This window comes from Borostomias antarcticus (genome assembly GCF_949987555.1).
Source record: "Borostomias antarcticus genome assembly, chromosome: 6".
Lineage (NCBI taxonomy): Eukaryota > Metazoa > Chordata > Actinopteri > Stomiiformes > Stomiidae > Borostomias > Borostomias antarcticus.
This window is the reverse complement of record NC_140239.1, coordinates 17039850-17061645: the sequence shown is the minus strand read 5'-3', so window position 1 is coordinate 17061645 and position 21796 is coordinate 17039850. Positions and strand designations below refer to the sequence as shown.

At 47.0% G+C, this 21796-nt stretch overlaps 2 protein-coding genes across 2 annotated transcripts; one reads left to right on the top strand and one right to left on the bottom strand.

Annotated features, from left to right (window-relative positions):
- Positions 1–1680: 1680 nt before the first annotated feature.
- Positions 1681–4623, top strand: LOC311310818 (serine protease 23-like; the record flags this gene model as incomplete). The annotated part of the gene is made up of 2 exons (XM_084440390.1): positions 1681–1823; positions 3405–4623. The coding sequence occupies exons 1-2, from the start codon at positions 1798–1800 to the stop codon at positions 4621–4623; spliced, it is 1245 nt and encodes a 414-aa protein (XP_084296516.1). The 5' UTR covers positions 1681–1797.
- A 1246-nt stretch (positions 4624–5869) lies between these two features.
- Positions 5870–19920, bottom strand: tmem39a (transmembrane protein 39A). The gene is made up of 9 exons (XM_084439238.1): positions 19702–19920; positions 17807–18014; positions 16261–16483; positions 12137–12220; positions 10745–10899; positions 9335–9662; positions 8991–9178; positions 8545–8665; positions 5870–8225 (listed from the first exon to the last, which is right to left on the bottom strand). Exons 2-9 carry the CDS (start codon positions 17917–17919, stop codon positions 7983–7985), a joined length of 1455 nt encoding a protein of 484 aa, XP_084295364.1. The 5' UTR covers positions 17920–18014; positions 19702–19920; the 3' UTR covers positions 5870–7982.
- Between the last annotated feature and the right edge of the window lie 1876 nt (positions 19921–21796).

Genomic DNA, 21796 nt, shown 5'->3' with positions numbered 1-21796 from the left:
TGATCCTTCATATGATCATTCATCTGATTAGATGCATGATCACCGTGACCTTATGACTGGAGGGCAGGAGAGGGTAGGGGAGGAGATGAGAGGAGAGAGGAGGGGGAGGAGAGGAGGGGGAGGAGAGGAGAGAGGAGGGGGAGGAGGAGAGGACGGGGAGGAGAGGAGAGAGGAGGGAGAGGAGAGGCCCTGCCAGCCTTGTGGGTTATCCAGCTCTGTCTGTGCTCCAGACCAGTTCCTCCCAGATTTCACAGTGAATCCCCACAGTCTCCCAAGGACACAGGATTGGCGGAAAACAGCTGTTCTAAACGCCGCCAGGAAGAACGGGAGGAAGGAGAGAGAGATATAGAGAGAGGGAGAGAGGGAGGGGGAGAGTGAGAGAGAGGGAATTCCTGCGTGTGAGGCGGTCCACACTTGTGTGATTGTGTGTGAGGCGAGGAGGAGGAAAAAATAATTAATATTAGCAGCACTCTGGGGAATGCAGGTCTCCACAGCAACAGGGACCAAACAAATGAGCCCTTTCATAACAACTGAAAACAAACAGAATCTTCTCCGTGTCGCACCCTGTCTATCTGTCTGCCTATCTCTCTGTTCGTCTCTCTGCCTGCCTGTGTCTGTCTGCCTGTCTGTCGCTCTGCCTGCCTCTGTCTGTCTCTCTATCTTCGTCTGTCTGTTTTTCTGTGTCTCTCTCTGCCTGCTTGTCTCTGCCTGTCTGTCTGTCTTAAAGGACAGTAAGGTTACTTGAAGGGAGTTCTGCTGGGTCGGGGTTAGCTGGTTCTGATAGAAACTCCTGACCAAGATACACAACACCCCTGACCAAGTTTCTAAACTCTGTGTGTGTGTTACCAACCAGTGGAGTGATCTAATGTGGACTGTGCCTCTGCAGAAACAGAAACAACACAGACTGGCCTCTTTAAACACCTTGCTATCACTGCTACTGTACAAAAGCTAGCTAGCAACATCAACTGTGTGTGTGTGTGTGTGTGTGCGTAGGTGGGTGACAATTGCCAGCCAGTCCAGAGTGCTGCCATGGCGACCATTTCTGCAGTCCTATACAGAGACTTGTTTCATCCAGGATCCGCCCACCTGAAGGTCAAAGTCACAGAAAAGAAAGACAACTCTGCAACCCTCCTATTCTTCTCCTCTTCCTCCTCCCTTCGCTTCCTCCTTCTATTCTTCCGTCTCCCTCATTTCTCTCTCTACTATTCTTTAAATCTCCAGTCTTTACCTGAATGGTGCTCTTGTCCCAGTCCCAAAGCACACGTAGACACACACACACACACACACACACACACACACACACACACCGCAGCAGTGCGCTCGCCATTAACAAGCAAAGGCCAAAGGTTTCCCATGCGCACGCGACATGGCGATCATAAACGCCGTGCGCGTTCAGGAGTCGTTCCCATGGAGAGTCAAACGGGAGTTCCCCGATCACGAGCATCTGTTCTGAACACCATGGAAAAATGGGTTCTGTCACGTGACCGATCGGGCTATTACAGGCGGAGGAGAACATAACTGTCGGCAGTCTGGAGCTCCGGGTGTCCGCGGTAGTCAAGTCTCGATGGACACGCATCGAAACAGACTCAGCCGCTGGAATCCCCGAAACTTTAACGGGAAAACCGAAGGACAGCATTTCTGAGCGAGAAAGTCGTGGATATTTCGGGATTCTACCACTTTTTTTCTTTCTTTAGAAAGAGGAACCCACTTGAGCGCATCCGCTCCGTTACCAAGTCCTCTGATGCACGCGCGGTAGAAGCAACTTTATCACCTCCGTGCCAACTGCCAATACACACCATGCGTTCGTGGGGAGCGCTCTGTTGGTAAGGACCTCCACACCTGTAGACTCACGAGTCAGACTACCACACTTGTAGCCTGTGTCTTTCTCCAGCACGCACTAAACCTAACCCACGAACAGCCGGAGTGCCCAGGAATGTCACGCACAGTGTGCAGTGGAGCGAGACGCAGACAAAGGTTTCTAGAACAGCTCAGATCATGTTGACGCCTCAGATGTTGCCGCGCGAGGGCCCTGGGTAGGCTGGGGGAAAGGAAAGTGCTGATTAAATGTATTATTTTATCATTTAGATTTGATAAACCAGTAAGTCACATCAATCCGTCAAAGCCAGCCAGCCAACCAATCAGTCAGTCATCAGTCAGTCAGTCAGTCAGTCAGTCAGTCAGCCAGTCATTCAATCAGCCAACCAATCAGTCAGTCATCAGTCAGTCAGCCAGATAGTCAGTCAATCAGCCAACCAATCAGTCAGTCAGTCAGTCAGTCAGTCAGTCAGTCAGTCAGTCAGTCAGTCAGTCAGTCAGTCAGTCAGTCAATCAGTCAGCCCGCCTGCCAGCCAGATAATGAGTCTGTCCATCAGCTAGCCAGTCTGTCAGTCAGCCAATTTCTGGGATGTTCCATTAGGGTGCTCGACCCCTGTCCCAGAACCATGCGTGTATTTTAAGCTTTATTAAAACAGTTTAAGTTTACAACTGACAACATTCCTCAGCAGATAAAAATTCTTCCACTCAACCCCAGACCCCCCCCCCCACACACACACACACACAGTAATACTATGGAAAGGGTTGGGACAGTTATGGGAAGGTTTCCCAGCCTGTGTGTGTGTGTGTGTGTGTGTGTGTGTGTGTGTGTGTGTGTGTGTGTGTGTGTGGTGGCCCAGACATCAAGTCATGTTCAGTGAGTCAGTGTCTTTGAGGTGGGTTGGGGGCGGGGGTTAAAGGATAAGGACAATAAATTTCATGTTTAGCCCTATTCCTGGCTTCCCTGGCATGTATCTGACTAGTACATGTTAAAATATTTCTGTTTTGTGCAGTAAAGAGTTCTGTCAATAACGTTGGCGCTCGCACCCTGGCTCGTTGCTAGCTATGGGTACACTCGAAAAACTCTTAAAAGTATGATATACGTGGATTTCAAGTTCAGGAATTACATGTTTTATGCTTACCAAGCTCTGAAGTCGTCCTGTAAAGGACCATAGGTCCTTTCGCCTCTGCATTTCGAAACAACAGTAACTTGTAAACAGTACTAATTTCACCGAACATACAACAGCCATCCCTTCACGCTGTAAACCTCCGCGAATTTCGGATTCGGATGAATTTCGTGGAGGTTTACAGCGTGAAGGGATCATACTTTTTAGAGTTTTTCGAGTGTGCCCATAGCTAGCAACAAGCCAGGGTGCGCGCGCCAACGTTATTGACACAGAACTCTGTACTGCACAAAACAGAAATATTTTAACCTGCACTAGTCAGATACATGCCAGGGAAGCCAGGAATAGGGCTAAACATGAAACTCAGTGTCCTTATCCTTTAAGGAGAAAGAGAGAATGTTAGGGGATTGAGTAAACTGTAGAGGGAAATTTCACTAGTCTTTTTTCTCCTTTCCTCTCCTCTTCCAGGGCTGCTCCTCTCTCCATCCTCCCACACCTCCTCCTCCTCCTCTGTGTCTCCAGGGCAGCCCTCTCTAAGCCCCAGTGGCCCCTCCAGCGAGTCCCAGTGGTCCTCCCCCAACAAACAAAAGAAGCCCCACCGCCCCACTTCCTGTCCCCCGCCCGATTGGACGTGGCATCCCACTGCGACCCAGAGTGCCACAGGAGAGCCATGCCCCCCAGCTACTGGGACCTGCGCCGCCTGCTGTCCTACGAGACGCTGCACGCCAACGGAACTCTCACCCAGACTGCCGTCGGTATCTATGGATACAGTCTCCGCCCCCCTCCTCCTCCCCAGACTGGCCCCGCCCCCGAGGCCGCTAGCTCCTCCCGTCCTCGGTCTCGCCAGCGGCGGCAGATCTTTGGGCACGATGGGCGCTTCAGCATCTCTGGGAAGGACTTCCTGTCGGGGTACCCGTTCTCCACGGCGGTCAAGCTCTCCACCGGGTGTTCCGGGACCCTGGTGGGCGACCGACACGTGCTGACTGCCGCCCACTGCGTGCACGACGGGAAAAACTACGTCAAGGGCGCGCAGAAGCTTCGTGTCGGCTTCTTGAAGCCCAAGACTCGGGACACACCCACTTCCTCCTCTTCCTCTGCTGGCCGCCACGACAACTCCACATCCCCTGCTGCCGCCCTGGGATATGCCTCCCCACCGTCCAATGAGAAGATGAAGTTCCAGTGGATCCGCGCCCGGCGCACCCACGTGCCCAAGGGCTGGATCCGGGCCGGCTCCAGTGGCGCCAGCGACCAGGGCATGGACTACGACTACGCCCTGCTGGAGCTGAAGAAGCCCCACCGGCGCCGGAGCATGAAGCTGGGGGTCGCCCCGCCCGTGGGCCGCCTCCCGGGGGGCCGCGTCCACTTCTCCGGCTTTGACATCGACCGGCCAGGCCAGCTGGTGTACCGCTTCTGCCCGGCGGGGGAGGAGACTGGCGACCTGCTCTACCAGCACTGCGACGCCCAGCCGGGGGCCAGCGGGTCAGGCGTGTACGCCAGGCTCTGGGACAGCAACAGGCGGCGCTGGGAGAGGAAGGTGGTGGGCGTGTTCTCGGGGCACCAGTGGGTGGAGCGGGACGGGGGGGGAGGGGCGGAGGAGTTCAACGTGGCGGTGAGGGTCACGCCTCTGAAGTACGCCCAGATCTGCTACTGGATCAAAGGAAACTATTTGGACTGTAGGGAAGGATGAGAGGTAGAGGAGAGGAAGAGAGGGATGAGAGGTAGAGGAGAGGAAGAGAGAGGAGAGGACAACTGTGTGGACTGTAGAGAGGGATCAAATGGAGGGAGTGGAGAGAGAAAGAGGAAAGGACGATGTCAAACTCATACTCTTAATACGTAACTATTCTATTGCATCTCTTCCCTGCCATGCCTAGATCTGTGTGCACCTTTCACTCTCTCTCACACGCTTGTGCTCCGTCATAGGAAATGAATGCAGATATCCTTCTGTATTGCTTTCTGTACCATTAACTGTTGCTGTGGAGAACTGATTCTTTGCAGCACTACTACACCACAAACATGTGCATACTCAGATTATGATATAGAAATACTGTCAAGTAGCCTTCTTGATTTAATGTAACCCAGTGAAACCAGTCTTTCAAGTGCCCAACTGTGAGGCTAATTTTATCAAACGCTAATAATTTACTTTCAGAGTTGTTATTGATGCAAGTTATTGACCCAGGTATGCATACTAGAACCTCTATGTCGGTTTCATAACTGTGTGGTTGGCTCATAGCGCCCTCCAGTGGATTCAGAAGGCTACTACAGGGTATTTTAATAAGATGCATCAACTGTATCCATTTAGCAGACTAGACTGGGTGTCCAACTCCTGAGTATCATGCTTGAGAACCTGTTTGTGACTCCAGAGGGTTATGTTTGAGAACAGTTTGTGACTCCAGACGGTCATGTTTGAGAACAGTTTGACTCCCGAGGGTCATGCTGGAGAACCAGTATGCGACTCCTGATTATCATGCTGGAGAACCACAGTTCATGACTATAATAAACTACAATATATGTCAAATACTCTGTTGAGGAATAAATCACAGCTTATTGTCTCCTTCATTTCTGCTCATGACACAGTTTGGTTTAACCCTTTTAGTACAGTGCCAACATTCCAAATATTAATTGGATTTTTCCTATATTACCGGTACTAGAAAGCAGTTTTTCCGTTTTAAGGAAGTGTTGGAATTTTTAAGAGATTCTTTGAGATATTTTTCAAAATTTTGCCGGTGAGACAGTCATATTCAAAGGCTTATATAACGATCATGCAGACGTCTATTAGTATGGTTTAAATGATCACACCAGCGTTTATCACTTTGGTTTAAATGATCACACTGGCATTCATCAGTTTTAACTGTTTTATTATCAGATGTTGAAGGCATTTTACAAAAATGCATCCTGGGAAGTTGAATACTGTAAAAGCTGACCAACCCCCAAATCTCTTGAACCCCCTTCCCTGCCATGCCCACTACACATATGATCACCCAGGGAGACACACTGCATCCTGGGAAATGGCACATCTATAAACATGAAACATTTGGCTGATGGAGGGTGCACCTGCTTTATATCCCCTCGGTAGCCTGAGAGGTTGTGACAACGTTGTAGCTCTAGCTCAGGATGCTGGGGTCAGCTCTCATATGCCCTGGCAGGGACAATACATATATTCATTACCGCTTTTCACTCTGTCTACTGTTGAGTCTCATATAGTTTAATTAAGTCTAATATACTTTAGTTACTCACCGAAGTGAAGACGGCTTTAGAACGTTGAAAGCCGCGGTGGCATGACCATGTCCCTGACCTTTTGTGTGAAAAGCATTTTTTACACTTAGATAGATAGAAGATAGCACATATATTATCCACAGCATTGGACCGCCGTCCATTTTCAAAGGATTTTCCCGGCTTGTCTCTATTTACTCACAAAATGTAGAAGATGGAAGAACGTCTGATTGGTGCTGTGGACGTGATATTTAAGTGCAAGAAAGTGCTTTTTATATAAAAGGGGGAGAAAGGAAAGTCAAAAAGGTTTTCAAAGGTCGAAAACCATCTTCAATTCGGTGAGTAGTGAAAGTATATTACTCAAGAGTAGACAAAGTGAAAAACAGTAATGAAGCAATGTCTTGTCCCTGACAGGGTGTAAGAGAGAGCTGACAAATACGCTGCGCAAAAACCTCACTAACATCCCAGACCAGAGACAACATTGGTCCCAGGTGAAAGCTCCATCCAGGTGGGGTACCTTTGACACCAGAACGTGCGACCAGTGAGAGGAGAGATGAGAGGGCACATGGCATTTATCCCAACAGCATGTTGGAGACATTCAGATGACAGGCACTCCTACAACCATTGTGCAGCACTTGGGGAGGAGGCTCAATAGTCTACAGTAGCCTCGTCTCCACTCCTGAACCTGTTGATGTGTGCTCAGGTGGGGGTATGAGGGGAGCAGGAAGGGAGTACTGGGCCACACTCCTGAGTCTGACCTTTTCTGTGTCCACAAGGCAACCTAGTGAGCAGGCGACCTAGAAACAAGGTGACCTAGCAAAACAGGGCGACCTAGCGACAGGTGATAGCAACCAGGTGATTTAGCGACCAGGTGACTTAGCGACCACGTGACTTAGCGACCACGTGACTTAGCAACAAGGCAGGCAGTCTGTAGTAACACTGGTAACTGACTGAGGTGAAGGCATGTGCAGTAACACACACACACACACACACACACACACATACATACATACATACACACACACAGACCAACACACACAGTAAAGCACATTCACACTGGCGGGTCCTGTCTGAAGGCGTCTATGAAGCGAGTTGCTGTGACAACCAGGTTGTCCGTTCCCTGATGGGTCCAGCTCAGAGGCTGTGGTTGGGTGACCTGAAGAAACATACATGTTACCATAGCAACACGATTCATATGCAGCATGTGTGATAGCACGGACACACTGTGCGTTTGTTCCTACCAGGTCATATGCAAATAGTTGATGATGATGAAGATGAGAACAGCATAGCGTGTCCAGAGAGGGGCGGGGGCCACTTCTGTCCAGGCTGGTCTGAGATCAGTTCTGCACGCTCCTCTAAAAGGCTTCAGGCCAGTCTCACGCTGCAACGGTTAATCCTGGACCAGCGCCTAGCGCAAGCCTCACCCTCTTCTCCAATGCTCTTCCGTGATTGGCTTACTGAGCTCAAGGCTGGCCTGCCATTGGCCGACAGATGTCAACTCTAGCTTGTGATTGTCCGCCCTGCCCTTTCAGCTTCTTTGGTGGATGTCGGACACGACTCCGCCCCTTCTCTTGAACTCAAACTCTCCCTACCGTTGTCATAGCGCGTGAACAACATAACACGACACAGTAAGCTAATGCCCTGTGCACTCAGAAACAGTATACAAAATAAAATATTCTTTAAATAGGTATAAACATCGCATGAAAAATAGAACCGTATCAAAACAACTATTAACAGTTAGTCTTCCCTTCCTCCACCCATCCCCCTTCCTCTCTTCCTCCCTCAGAGTCCCAGGAGAGGAGGAGGGGAGGAGGGGGAGGCCAGGCCGGGGTCTGCTCACTGGGACTTGAGGCCCAGGCTGCTGCCGTGGCCCAGCGGGTAGGAGTAGGCCTTGCCCAGGACGATGCGGTCCCGGAGCAGCTTGAACAGGACGTAGTAGTTACTGCAGAGGATCAGGCCCAGGGACAGGGTGTGGTTCCAGCGCTCTGAACGCAGCAGGGAATACAGCTGGTACAGGACCACGCTGGACTCGATCCAGATCAACAGGTTCAGGATCCGCAAGGGCTTGTGGAACAGGAACTAGAGGAAGAGAGAGAGAGGGAGAGGGAGGGAGGGAGGGAGGGAGAGAGGGAGAGAGGGAGAGAGAGAGAGAGAGAGAGAGAGAGAGACTGTGTCAAAGACAGATGGATAGACTGACAGACAGACACAAATGCAGACCGACACACGGAGACAGAGAAACCGACAAGGAAAGTCAGAGTGTGCAGACGGACAGGGAGGTCTGTGTGTGTGTGTGTGTGTGAAAGAGAGACAGACAAGGAGTCTGAGTGTGTGTGTGTGTGTGACAGAGACCGAGAGAGAGACAGACAGACAGGTAAAAGTGAGTGTGTGTGTGTCTTACGTAGAAGCGTGCGTGGGAGACGTCGGAGGGCAGCGCTACGTTGTAGGGTCCCACGGCCTTGTAGAGACAACGACTGTGACGCACCAACACACCCTGGGGCCAGATGGTGCTCTCTGACCAGCTGCAACACACACACACACACACACACACACACACACATTAGCAGCCTGATAATCTCCCTAGCATAAGTCAATCACTTAAGTGCTGCCAGGCTGTGGGGAGGAACAGTAGACTCTCACAGTCCAGATTTGAATAGCAGAGGAAATGCAAGTGTATTCAAATATGCAAACTCTCCTCCTACAACTGTTAGTGGTGTTCTCACCATCAGCGAGGGTCATATAAATGGTCATTAATGTTTCTATTGTTATTATTGCACTTTGCAATGTAAACATGATTATTTGTGTACAGTAGCGTGTGTACAGTGTGATTGTGTGTGTGTCCCTCACACGTGCTGTGGGGCGTTGCTGTAGGAGCCGTGCTCCAGCCTCTGCCAGCGGCCCAGGTGGGCGGCGGAGCGGTGCAGCAGGTCACAGTAGCTGGGGGGGAGGAGCTGGCTCATCAGCATCACGAAGGCGTTGATCCACACCATGATCAGGTGCTCACACGACCAGCGCATGTCATAATACTGGGTGCTCTGGGACACGCGCACACACACACACGCACACACAGGCACACAGGGGGCGTTTGAGCCTTACATAATGTTGTATAACATATTATATAATATATAATGTGTATAACATATATTATACAAACACAAACATCCATAAACACGTACACTCCTGTGTCTCACCTTAACGAAGCACAGGGGTAGGAAGGCTACGTAGTAGGCGCTGAACAGAGAGTTGAAGAGAACCTCCTTGATGCGTCGGTTGAAGTCGCTCTTCAGCTCCTCCACCTCCTCGCGGATCAGCTCCGGTGATGGCGGGCAGGTGTGGGCGGGGACGTGGGCGGGGTTAGTGAACTGCTCCCTCAGGTTCTCTTTCAGCAAGGAGAGGAAGTCCCTGGGTCTGAAGAACGGGCCCTCCGATTGGTCCAGCTCGCCGTAGCCGCAGTCAGCTGGTACGGGCTGGCTCCGCCCCTCCTGGTGGAAGCAACACAGGGGCACGTAGACCCCGAACCTGGACCGATGGATGAGAGGAGGAGGAGGAGAGGACATGAAAGCAGGTGCTTTGTGACAGAGACCAGTTAAAAAGAAAATGTTTATTGTTGTTGGCAATGCATATGTACAGTACAGACAGGAGAACATACACTCAATACACATATTCAGAGGCACAATAAACATTTAATTTCCCAAACACATTGACCACATGCTCTCACAAACATGTTATATGAGGCTAATTTAGAGATAATATTGAATGAATCCCATATTTTACACACGGCGTCTGATGAAAATGCTCCTGCATTCTGAGTGCAGCGTTTACAAATCAAAGACAACAGAGTGGGTTCCTATTCATTTAAGATGCATCTACTATGCATTTGAGATGCCCCAGTGTCCAGCAGGCTGCGTTGGGAGATGGCGGACGGGAATTCAGCAAGAAACTAAGAACTGGTTCTGCCTCATATAACAGCCAGACTATTCAATGTCACTTAATTGGTGGATGATGGAAATCAGGGACGTTGTATATATGATTGGGATACCACACGAATCAATGATTGTCAATGTAAAATAAATATTTGAATCTCATTTTTAAAAAGTTTGAACAGAAATCTCAGAATTTGAATATTAATATATTATTAATATGAATATAGACTATTCGATTTAATTTCAAATTCATCACTGCTTTTATTTTCTATATACGCGCCACTCAGTTGCGCGTGTAGTAACCTTACCTTAGCCTGATATCAGAAACTTTTTACACATGTTGAGATCAACTCGGGGAGATCAACTTGGTCAACTGTCAAAGTCGGCGGATTCAGGAGTATGGAAGCTCCTGTACCCGTGAAGAATAACACACAGGCCAGTTTAGAGGGAGCACCTGCATACTGCAGTGCTGCATTATTTTATTTTTTTTGCGGGGGGGATATTCAAATATTAATCGAACCCTAACTATTTAAGTTTGAATATATTCAAACTTGATTTCTTGGCACTTTTGACAGCCCTAATGTTGACCCACATTTAGGTGGCACAAAAATTACCAATAGTGTACCAGTGTGTGTGTCAATAGTGTGCTAGTGTGTTACTGAGCAAGTATGGACTCACGGGTATCCCAGGAAGAGCAGGTTGAGGACAGAGTGGTTCCTGAAGAGGTGGACCAGGGTCCAGCAGAGCACCCAGCCACACAGGGTCAGCAGGCTGAGCCTGGCCGCTACCAGAACCACGTAGCGGAGCAGGGAGCAGGGGCTGGACTGGGACACCTGGGGGGGGGGGGTAGACTAGAATATTACAGATGACACCCATAAGAGAGAGGAGAGAGGTAAAGAGCGAGAATGAGAGAGGGGGGAGACAGATAGGGAAATAGGGATAGAGTAAGGCCCAATCCCAACCCCCTTCCTTTAGCCCTAGCCCCAATATCTTCACAGATAATCATTCAAAATTGTTTAAATCTGTGGAATACATTAGTTTAATCTCCATGCAAAGGAATGTGTCATTGGATCGTTATGACATGCATTTCAGAACAATCGCTATTCACAATGTCAACTGCATTTTGTTGCAACTGCATTTTGTCGTCCCAGTACTTGGAGGGTACTGTGCAGTGATGAATCTAATCTAATCATTAGAACTTTGTGTAAATTATGATTTGTGAGTGACAGTACAGTTGTTTCCATGTCGCGTGTATGAAGTCTGAAAATAATCCAGAGCTTCTGATATCAATGCATTTCTATGGACAGGACTACACTGAAATAGTCGATTTGTAAACATTCTTCCTGGCTGTTCCAATAGATAAATCTGTCTTGTTCTGTACTGAGCAGAACTGGTAGCAAGCAACAGGCTTTAATACAATAATGTTATAATCATACAGTAACAATGCCACCGTATGAACATTTCATATCACGATTATTGTGACCAAAATGATCACGGTTATCAGTATTATTGCAGTATTATAAAATGTGCTAAAAATGTAATAAAACTACTGATAGGACACACACTGAAATCATTTCACCGAGTTTTGTATTGAAAACCACAAATACAATTAGCAGAACTATGCACTTTCTATTTGCATAAACATAAAAAAAAAAAGTGTCTTGGAGTGTTGCTAATTTTGGTTGATGCTGGGCAGTATTTACAGTGAGATTTTAAAGTGCTGAAATCAAACAGTTTTAATTATAATGTTATTGCAATAAATCTAATCACATTTTATTACGGTTTATCATTATACCGGTTATCGTTACATCCCTACCAGGGACTGCACAGCAAATCAGGCCACTGATAAACTTCAGAGCAGAAAAAGAGGAACAATTTACAAAGAAGAAGCTACTGATTTTTAAAGAGTGGTGTCACATTTCCGAGGTAAATATTTTAACCCCTACCCCTCGTGGCTCCGTTCTGAAGGGCCATTACCCAGTTGAGGGCATTCCAAAACTAGGGATATGGCCAAAGGGAATTGGGATTGGACCTAGAGAACGAGAATGTGGTGTGTGTGTGTTTTTGTACCTCAGACACGATGGTCCAGACAAGTCTCCTGGCTAACATGACGGTGATGAAGATAGCCAGGTGGTAGTCCATCAGGTGGAAGTTCTGCACACACAGGAGGAAGGCACAGTTAGTTTTTTATTTATTTAATTCAGTCAAAATTGATCTTAATTTGAATGATCGATAACGATTCATAACTCCTGAGATCTTTTAATATATGCCTTTTTACATGGATGCTTGAAGCTTTAACCCCGTCAGCCTTGTGTGTTAGTGTAGCTATTAGTGTAGCTATCTAATGCAGGACAATGAACATGTGTCAGCACTCCAGGTCTACTCTAATCAGGTCGCTAACAATCTATCTTATATATTTAGCTAGTACTGCCAATAACTACTTCATACCATTTAGCTACATAGCTAAAACATTAGTAATGTATTAGCGAATGATCATTCTGATCATCTGAATCATCAATCTGATCATGAGCTGATATTAGCTAGAATTGAAGAGACAGCTATCTGACATTATGCCATGACTCCCGAGTCTCTACACCAGAAGACTTCCGTCTGCAGAGTTGCACAATCAAAGCCCAGGCTATACGTTGTGCGCCTGCGAGTATGCGAGGGCCCGCAGGACGTAAATGTCCTCATCAGAGGTTGTGCGTGTAGGCTCGGTGGACATCCGCATGGTTGTGCGTGTAGGCTCAGGGTACATCTGCATGGTTGTGCGTGTAGGCTCGGTGGACATCCGCATGGTTGTGCGTGTAGGCTCGGTGGACATCCGCATGGTTGTGCGTGTAGGCTCAGGGTACATCTGCATGGTTGTGTGTGTAGGCTCGGTGGACATCCGCATGCCTCCAATTTTTTGTGACCATGTGGACTTGTCTGCGCAGCGACTACGGCATAATCTACTGCCTCTGAACTATGCGCATGTGTCCTCCAAGCTACTACTAGGTCGTCCGAGGACCAGATCTTCCAGTCATCCCCATCCTCCATACATCTTGCTAGCTCGCCAGTACTTTCCACTCCTGCATCTTTCTTGAGTACATCAATGAATGTTAGTGTGGGACGCCCTCGGGATCGATGCCCGTGTGTCGGCTCCCACAGCACTAGTTTACTGGCTGGCAGCTCCTGGTGTCTCTGGCAGTGACCTGCCAGCCTCATTCTCCTGGCTGCTATGTTCTCACCCACCCTTACAAATGCTTGTTGGTAACATGCTCGCTCTTGTTGATGTTAAGTACTGCAGGCGGCATTCTGGTGTCGCATCCACCTAGGAACTTCTGCAGGGTGGGCTTCAGGGTCCAGCATTCACAGCCATATAGGACAATTGACTCTACCGTTGCATAGAAGAAGCTGAGTTTGATTTGTCGGGGGAAGTTGGAGTTCCACACACTGGCCATGCCGTTCCGGGCCCTCCATGCAAGCGCCTTCCTCACTTTAAGATCTTGCTGGATGAGTTGTAGAGGTGCCACGATCGATCGGCCAGCAATCGGAATCGGCAGATATTCAGTAAAAATTAGATCGGGGAATTCCGATAATGCTTTCTAGTTTTCGATCACGACAAGCGATCAATGACGGCCAACTGAATTTCAAATGCGTGTTAACCTAAACAATGTGAGCCAATTCATTGGCTGCGTTTACATGGACAGTTTAATTCCCTTTTCATTCGGAATGAAAGCCCAATCCTATTAAAAGTGATCATGTAAACACCTCAATCGGAATGAAAATGGCCAATGCGATTGAACCTAAAAAATGCTGTGGAACTACTGTGTGTGAGATAGATGTAACATATGATAGCATGCTAGCTGCAATATATGCCAGGACAAAATAGCCTAACCTCTGGGGAAAGTACATTACAAAAGTTTCAACACAACCAGGGTTTTTCCTGGCTCAAAATGAGGCGGAGGTGGTACCTTAAGTGGAGGGTCTGGGGATCCTCCCCCAGGAAATTCTGGCCATCAAAAGCTTAATTTCCTGCATACTGGTGAATTGTCTATACACTGTGTGCTGGATTAGCTTGTCTGCCTAACTATATTAGCATACATTATCCAATTTCATTGTGTTTATTTATTTTTAAATAACCAAGAGCCTAGAGCATTTGTGAGGGCACATCAAGCCAGGCCAAATGCAATTTAGGCGACACAGTAGACCAGCGGTTTTATGTCAATGAATGGAGAAGAGTCCCATAGAGACTCCCATAGAGAAAGCATTGTCTGTTGGATAACCTGAGCTTGATAACTTGAGCTTAGCTCAAAGTGCTAGATGTGTTTGTGAATTCAACAGCTTTGTCCCAGTCCAAAGCCTGTGTTTCTGCTAGCCTGAGTCCAGTTAGGTGTGTGTGTGTTAGGGCTGGGAGTCCGAACTTCGGGATTCGAATATAATTCGAATATTGACAGAAATACTGGTATTCCAACGAATATTAGGCAGCCCTTAATATTCGAACCTGTAAGTTTTGTAAATGTGTTGACTAGCAAACGTTGCTTTTGATTCAGATTCAGAGGGTTTTTCACGCCTGGTGAAGTTGCAATCGCGAGCTCATTAGCAAGGCTATTGGACACCTGGGCTCCTGTAGGAGGTGACGTTAGTTAGCACTTAGTTAGCAGAACAATGGCCTCGCCAACGCCCACAACCACACTGGAGGAGATCGAAATCTATACCCCTGGACTGGGTTGCACCAGTTTGTCTACCAAGCATTTAGTCATGCCTAAACACTGACTAAACTCTTAGTTGCTACTAGTTAGTCGCATATTAGTTGGTATCTAATTTCGGTTGCACCACGCCAATTTAGTCTTAACTAGTAACTACTAACTAGTTGCTAAAAAATAGTCGTTGTATGACTGTGACGGCAGGATCCAAATAGCCAATCGGTAAGCAAGTAAAAATGTAAACAAGGAGGTTGATCGCCCTTACCCAGCCCTTACCAAGGAGCTTGGGCCGTGTCCGAATGTCCATATTACATACTATATTACATACTGCAACTCGCCTACTACATGCGATTTAGTACATACCTGTACTACTCCACGAAAACATGTTTAGTATGCGAAATAAATGTAGCATGCTTCACGAGTCATCCAGTGAAAGCGACGGGCTCCGGCTCGCATATGCGATTCATGTTAAACTTACAACAATATTGAGCTAGCCAGGCATTTGAGTTGCTCATCCAACAGGCTCGATCCTCACCTTTATGTATAATCCCAACTGTGAAATGGATGTGATAATAGTCCACAAAATATTCTTCCTTTGCCTAGCACCAGCTGCAACCAAATTCATTATCTCCGTTAGCAAGGCTAACGTTGCACTTGGTAGCTTGTGCTTATTATTATTATTATTGGGGTTGGTGCTTGTGCAGTGGAGGGGTTCTTTTGGGGGAGTTAGCCGTTGGATTGTTATGCTTAAATGATCCTAGCCAGCTAGTTCCCAAGCTTGTTTGATAACCTTTGATTCAGACATAACGTAGGCTGCCTGGTACCGTCCACTGACCAGTTGCTGGTTAACTATGAGGCAGGATCCCAGCCGACCGTTGCATCCCCCCAACCCGCAACGGAGGGTTATCAACTCGGCTGGGACTCCCCCTCTCATCGCTAACCAGCAACTGAGACCATTGAGCTAAAGGTGGTTAGCTAGCTCGATCGTGAAATTACTCAAACTTATTAAATATGACACCAATAAGCACACCGGTGCCAATAGTTAGCTTAATGCTACATGTTTGATTAATGGGATATACATCCTACTACCTTTATTTATCTTTTATTTGTCTTTCAGTACCTAGCCTGACTGGCTTATTTTTATTTATTTTTGTCAAACAGTGAAAACCTACTGTTCAAGCCAGGGTCTGACATAAATTAAAAGAACGGTTGTTGACAAAGACTTGTATTTGCTTCTGAAAACATCATTGCTTATCGATATTGCCTATGATACAACGCCCACTAGTGGACAGAATGTGCACAACTTTATTTTAATACCTAGGTAGGTCTTTCTGTAAGAATTTAATGGTAAAAATAGTATTAATAATAATTCGAATATATTCGAATATTATTATTAATAAATAAACGAACTTCGAATATGATTTTGGGGCAAAAGTCCCAGCCCTAGTGTGTGTGTGTAGAGGCCGCAGGGTGGCTCTATGGGTGTGTGTATATGTGTGTTCTCACCAGAGAGGTAGAAGCAGCAGGTTGGCTATAAGGGTACCACCAGACCGTCCTGTAGATGTTGATGTACTGGACAAACAGCGCCACCAACAGGTAGAGGAACAGCAGGAACTCAAACAGCAGGCTGCTGTCCAATGGGAGCTCAGGGATCCGTGAGTGACGGACAGGTTCCGGGGCGATGAGTGCCGAGAGGGGCGGGGCAGACAGACTCACTGAGTTATTGTTCCTGGAGGGAGAACATACAGTACAAGAACACACACGCACACACACACACACACACACACACACACACACACACACACACACACAGTTACTTCTGAAGGGAGGGACAGACAGTGTTTCTCTGGTATCTATGTGTGTGTTTTTGTGTGCGTATCTTAATGTGTGTGTGTGTGTGTATGTGTCTTTATGTGTGTGTGTAACTTTATATAAACATAATACAAAAAGTTCGGAAATTTGTGTTTGGTAGACTTTTCCTTTTTAAATGGTGCCCCATTTGTAAGGAACATGCATTGTGGGATGAGCAGCACAGCTGAGTATGTGGGGTGCGCCCATGAAAAATGTGACAAATCTTCTCTGCCAATGACAAACAGCTTATTCTGCTGTTGCTATTGACTCTTGTTTGGTTGATTGGATGAGTGAAGTCTATCAGTAACAAGGACAACAGTCTAGGGCCGAACTCCATCCTCCAAGCTGATGACGCTCGCCCCCACAAAGCGATGTTTATTAGAGACTACCTCCAGAAGTTGGGAGTAGAGAGAATGGAATGGCCTGCCAATAGTCCTGACCTCAACCCAATTCAACACTTGTGGGATCATCTTGGGTGTGCTGTTCGTGCTAGAGTGACCAACACAACCACGTTGGCTAACCTGCGACAAATCCTGGTTGAGGAATGGTTGCCATCCCACAGCCACGTGTGACCAGGCTGGTGACCAGCATGAGGATGAGGAGCCAGGCTGGTGACCAGCATGAGGAGGAGGAGCCAGGCTGGTGACCAGCATGAGGAGGAGGAGCCAGGCTGGTGACCAGCATGAGGAGGAGGTGCCAGGCTGGTGACCAGCATGAGGAGGAGGAGCCAGGCTGTTGTGGCTGCATATGGTTCACCCACACACTACTGAGGCTCCTGACTGTATGATAAATGAATACATTGAAAATTAGTTCATTAGTGAATTAGAGTTCGGCCCTAGACTGTTGTCCTTGTTACTGATAGACTTCAAGCATCCAATCCACCAAACAAGAGTCAATAGCTACAGCAGAATAGGCTGTTTGGCATTGGCAGAGAAGATTTGTCTTTTCATGGGGGAGACCCCACATACTCAGCAGTAGTGCTCATCCCACAAATGCATGATCCTTACAAATGAGGCATAATTTAAAAAGGAAATAAACAGGCTTTCCAGCGGTATAAAATGTATTGCCAAGAAGCATTGTTACAACAGAGTAAAAATCTACCAAGCACAAATTTCTGAACTTTTTGTGTTATGTTTATATTATATGTAGTGTGTGTATCTTTATGTGTGTACAGTATGTCTAGGTGTGTGTGTGTGTGTACCTGTTCCTGAGGCCTGCTCCGTTACCCAGGCTGCCCCCCACCAGAGTCTGCAGAGAGGGCAGCGCCGATCGGCTCAGCTGCTGTCTACTGGGTCCCCGCCGACCCCCGGGCATGGCCGCTCCCCACGCCAACAACCACGCCAACTGCCTGCTCCGCCGGACCGGCGCCCGCACACGCCCTCACAGTCCCGTCCAACCTGACCAGGCCACTACACACACACACATTTTTACTTTTACATTTTAGTCATTTAGCAGATGCTTTTATCCAAAGCGCCATACAATAAGTACATTTGTCACACATACACACACCTCAAGAAGGGATGCAAACAATTACTCAGAAATCATGAGTGTCTCCATGGAGACAGATTCATGTGCTTTCTGTGTTTAATGTTAGAGAAAAAACATACAATGCTTGTATACACACACACATACACACACACACACACACACACACACACACACACACACACACACACACACACACACTCACGCATTCACCCACAGATGTTAATCTAGGTGTACATTTATGGAAAGCATAGCACAGGTCTGGTTCCTGTTGTGGCTGACACAGAGCAGCGGAGTCCCACATCATCCTGGCACACATCACAACAGATGGACTGTTATCATTCACCAACCCCCCAGTAAGAGTCATGCACCATTCACCAACCCCCCAGTAAGAGTCATGCACCATTCACCAACCCCACAGTAAGAGTCATGCACCATTCACCAACCCCACAGTAAGAGTCATGCACCATTCACCAACCCCCCAGTAAGAGTCATGCACCATTCACCAACCCCACAGTAAGAGTCATGCACCATTCACCAACCCCCCAGTAAGAGTCATGCACCATTCACCAACCCCACAGTAAGAGTCATGCACAAAACTCATCATACAAGCTGGACTGATCATCACAACAGATAGACTGCTCTTCACAACAGATGTTCTGTTCATCACAACAGATTGATTGCCACAACACACACACACACACACACACACACACACATACACACACACACACACATACACACACACACACACACACACATACAGACACCCCCCCCCCCCCACACACACACACACAGTTTACATCCCTAACCTGGGACTCCATTATTAGGGTACAGGTTAAGGAGTGTGTGGATGCCAGCTGGTCCGAGACCAGTCAACCTAGAGACCTCCAGGGCAAACCTTAACACCTGGCCTCAAGTCAGTTAAAAAAAAACGCAGCGGCATCCTCGCTGCTCAGGAAACTGCAGCCACTAACTGTCTCTCTGTCGAACTGTATCTAAACAGGAAAATGCGGAAACTGACACGGTAAGGTGTAAATTAGCATGCGGCAATCAGCGGTCGGCCGAGTGACCCGCAAACTGATAGGACAGCAAACTAGCTGTTCTGACTTGGAGTTCTGCTTACGGTGCAATAATCCATAGGTGACAGAACGACTCACTCCAGCAGAACAATGCAAGAGAGGAGTGTGGAGAACTGGGCTTTCATCCAGAAGTCTGTAGCCAAGTTTTGGCTCGGTTACTTACAGTTAAGTGTAGTTTGAGAGGCAGGTTGTTACGATTAGGTCTTGAAAGTAAAGCGCATGTCTGCAGCTAGCTAAGTTGGTGTGTTGTCCGTTAGGACGTGTCTTCATCATCACAGGGGTTGGCTTTGACAAAAAGAAGCTCGCTAAACGTTAGCTAACGTTAGCTAGCTCTCCTAGCACTACAGCTTTTACTGTCAGCTACTAACTCACAACGACGAAAATTATATTGGCTAGCCAAGATAATTGGTCATTTTCAGATGCAGAAGCATGCTTAATAACTATTGCATTAGTCTTATGTTGCAGTAGAAATATAGCAAAGTAGCTAAGCCTAGCTAGTTAGCTACAGTAGCTAGCTAACGTTACTCACACAGCATCAACAGCAAACGGCTGGTGTGGACACGGAGGCATCAGTCAGTTGTAGCTTGACTGACGAGCGGAGTGGGTGACCAACATTTCCCCGACTGGATGGTGTATATCGTAGTCAAGACGTTAGTGTCGATGGGTCACGGTTGCACACACTCGGGTGTCAGTTATTTGGCTACACTCCGTGAGACAACATACGGCTATAAAGTTCTCTGTTTGCCAGACGTGCAACACTCCAGCCCCTCGCTCACAGAGACCGACGTGGCAAACCTGCACCTCCTCTGTTGAAACGTCATCAGTTCTGCGACGTCGCACTTGAAAGTAGTTGGCGCTTGATGCCATTAACTCAAGTTGTTCTGGGATCAGATATTACCTCTTCCCACTCATAGTTCAGTTTAGGATTTGAGGAGGGAAAACTAATCCTAAATCCGTTGCTATCCAGGGACCATTTTCTCTTTAGTTAGTTGACTGATGTATGTAGCCTACCAATATCATACACTGCAAACATACTTCACTTCTATTGTAAATATATTTTTTATATTTGTATTATGTTTAACTAGTTTTGTGCTAGTTTTTATATGCAAATCCTCTGTGCAACATCCGCGTGTCAAATTCGCCATATGTGAAATTGTTCTTGGCAAATAAACCGGATTCTGATGAAAATTTAGTGTAGGACCACTTCTGCTTATTATGACAGACTTCACATTATACAGGCTCAACTTCCTGGCTCCCTCGTAACCTTGACCTTGTCTTTTCCCCCGACACACAGGCTCAATTCACAAGCTCTAACTTAACCACGGTCTCCTTATCTTTGAGATTCCACAAAAAAAGGACAAAAGTTATTTATAAAAAAATGCTTTATTAAAAATGTCCTTTGATCACCATTTAGAGGACAGACTACAATAACTCCAAACCACCACCATTTCCAGACAGAAGCATCATAAATAAGCTTCCATACAGCAGGCTTCTAGACCTTCACATGACGTATTTACAGTCAGACCATTCTTCTCCTCTGGGCAGCCCTAGTCTGAGTCTGCCAACAATTCTTCATTATTAAATCTTCATTCCTTCATGACTCATATCTGAATCCCGCATTCGTTTTACTAACAGCTCCTAAGTAAAACAGAACATTTCAATTGACAGTCTACACATTCTGTACAGAACAAAACACAATGAGACATATTTACAGAGGCGACTGGGTACACATGCTGACGAACCATGTTACAATATTTTAAAAAAAAGACTTAGGAAAAATAAAATGTATCCTTTTGTGTGCAAGTTGCAGCAGAGCCATAGGATTTAAAAGTGTACAGACCTCTCCACTTCCTGTGTACGCATGGATCAAACAAAACATGTTACAGAACACTGAAAACCCACAGCATTAAAATTAAACCATACATGTGAGTTGGCAATATAACAGGACAAATAAAATATGTCACCGAACATATGGCTAATAGAACCCCGAAACACCCTTCAACAGCTTACAATGGCTCTGCACAATAACTTGACAAGCTCTGTATGAGTCCATCTCTCTATCATACCATCCCTTCTTCTATCTCTCCTTCATGTCCCCATCATCTCTCTCAATGTATCTCTCTCTCCCTCTCCATTTCTATATTGCACCATCTCTCTCTCCTTCATCTATCATACGGTACCATTCCTCTCTTCTGCCTACTGTACAGTAATACATTGACTGGCCAGACGGAGGGATTTGGAGAGGTGTCAAAGAAAGAAAATATGAGAGAGAGGGTGGTGGAAGAGAGAGAGAAAGAAAGAAGAAGATTGAGACATTTCTGGACTTGTTCCAAGTCTAAAGGATTTCTCAACCTCATCTCTTCACACTGGATTGGACTTCCAAAAAGAACAACTGCTGAGGTTTACCTGACTTCACTGTTTACACACACACACACACACACACACACACACACAAATATACTCTCTAGTCTAACAGACACAATCAGCTACAGTACAGTCATGCACAAACACACACTCGATTTTTTTTGTTTGCCTGAGAGATAAGAGAGCAGATGCCTGCACTACTATCGTTTAACCAGCAGAGGGGTTCCGCTCTTCAGAGCACTCCAAAGGTCAGTGAGGGT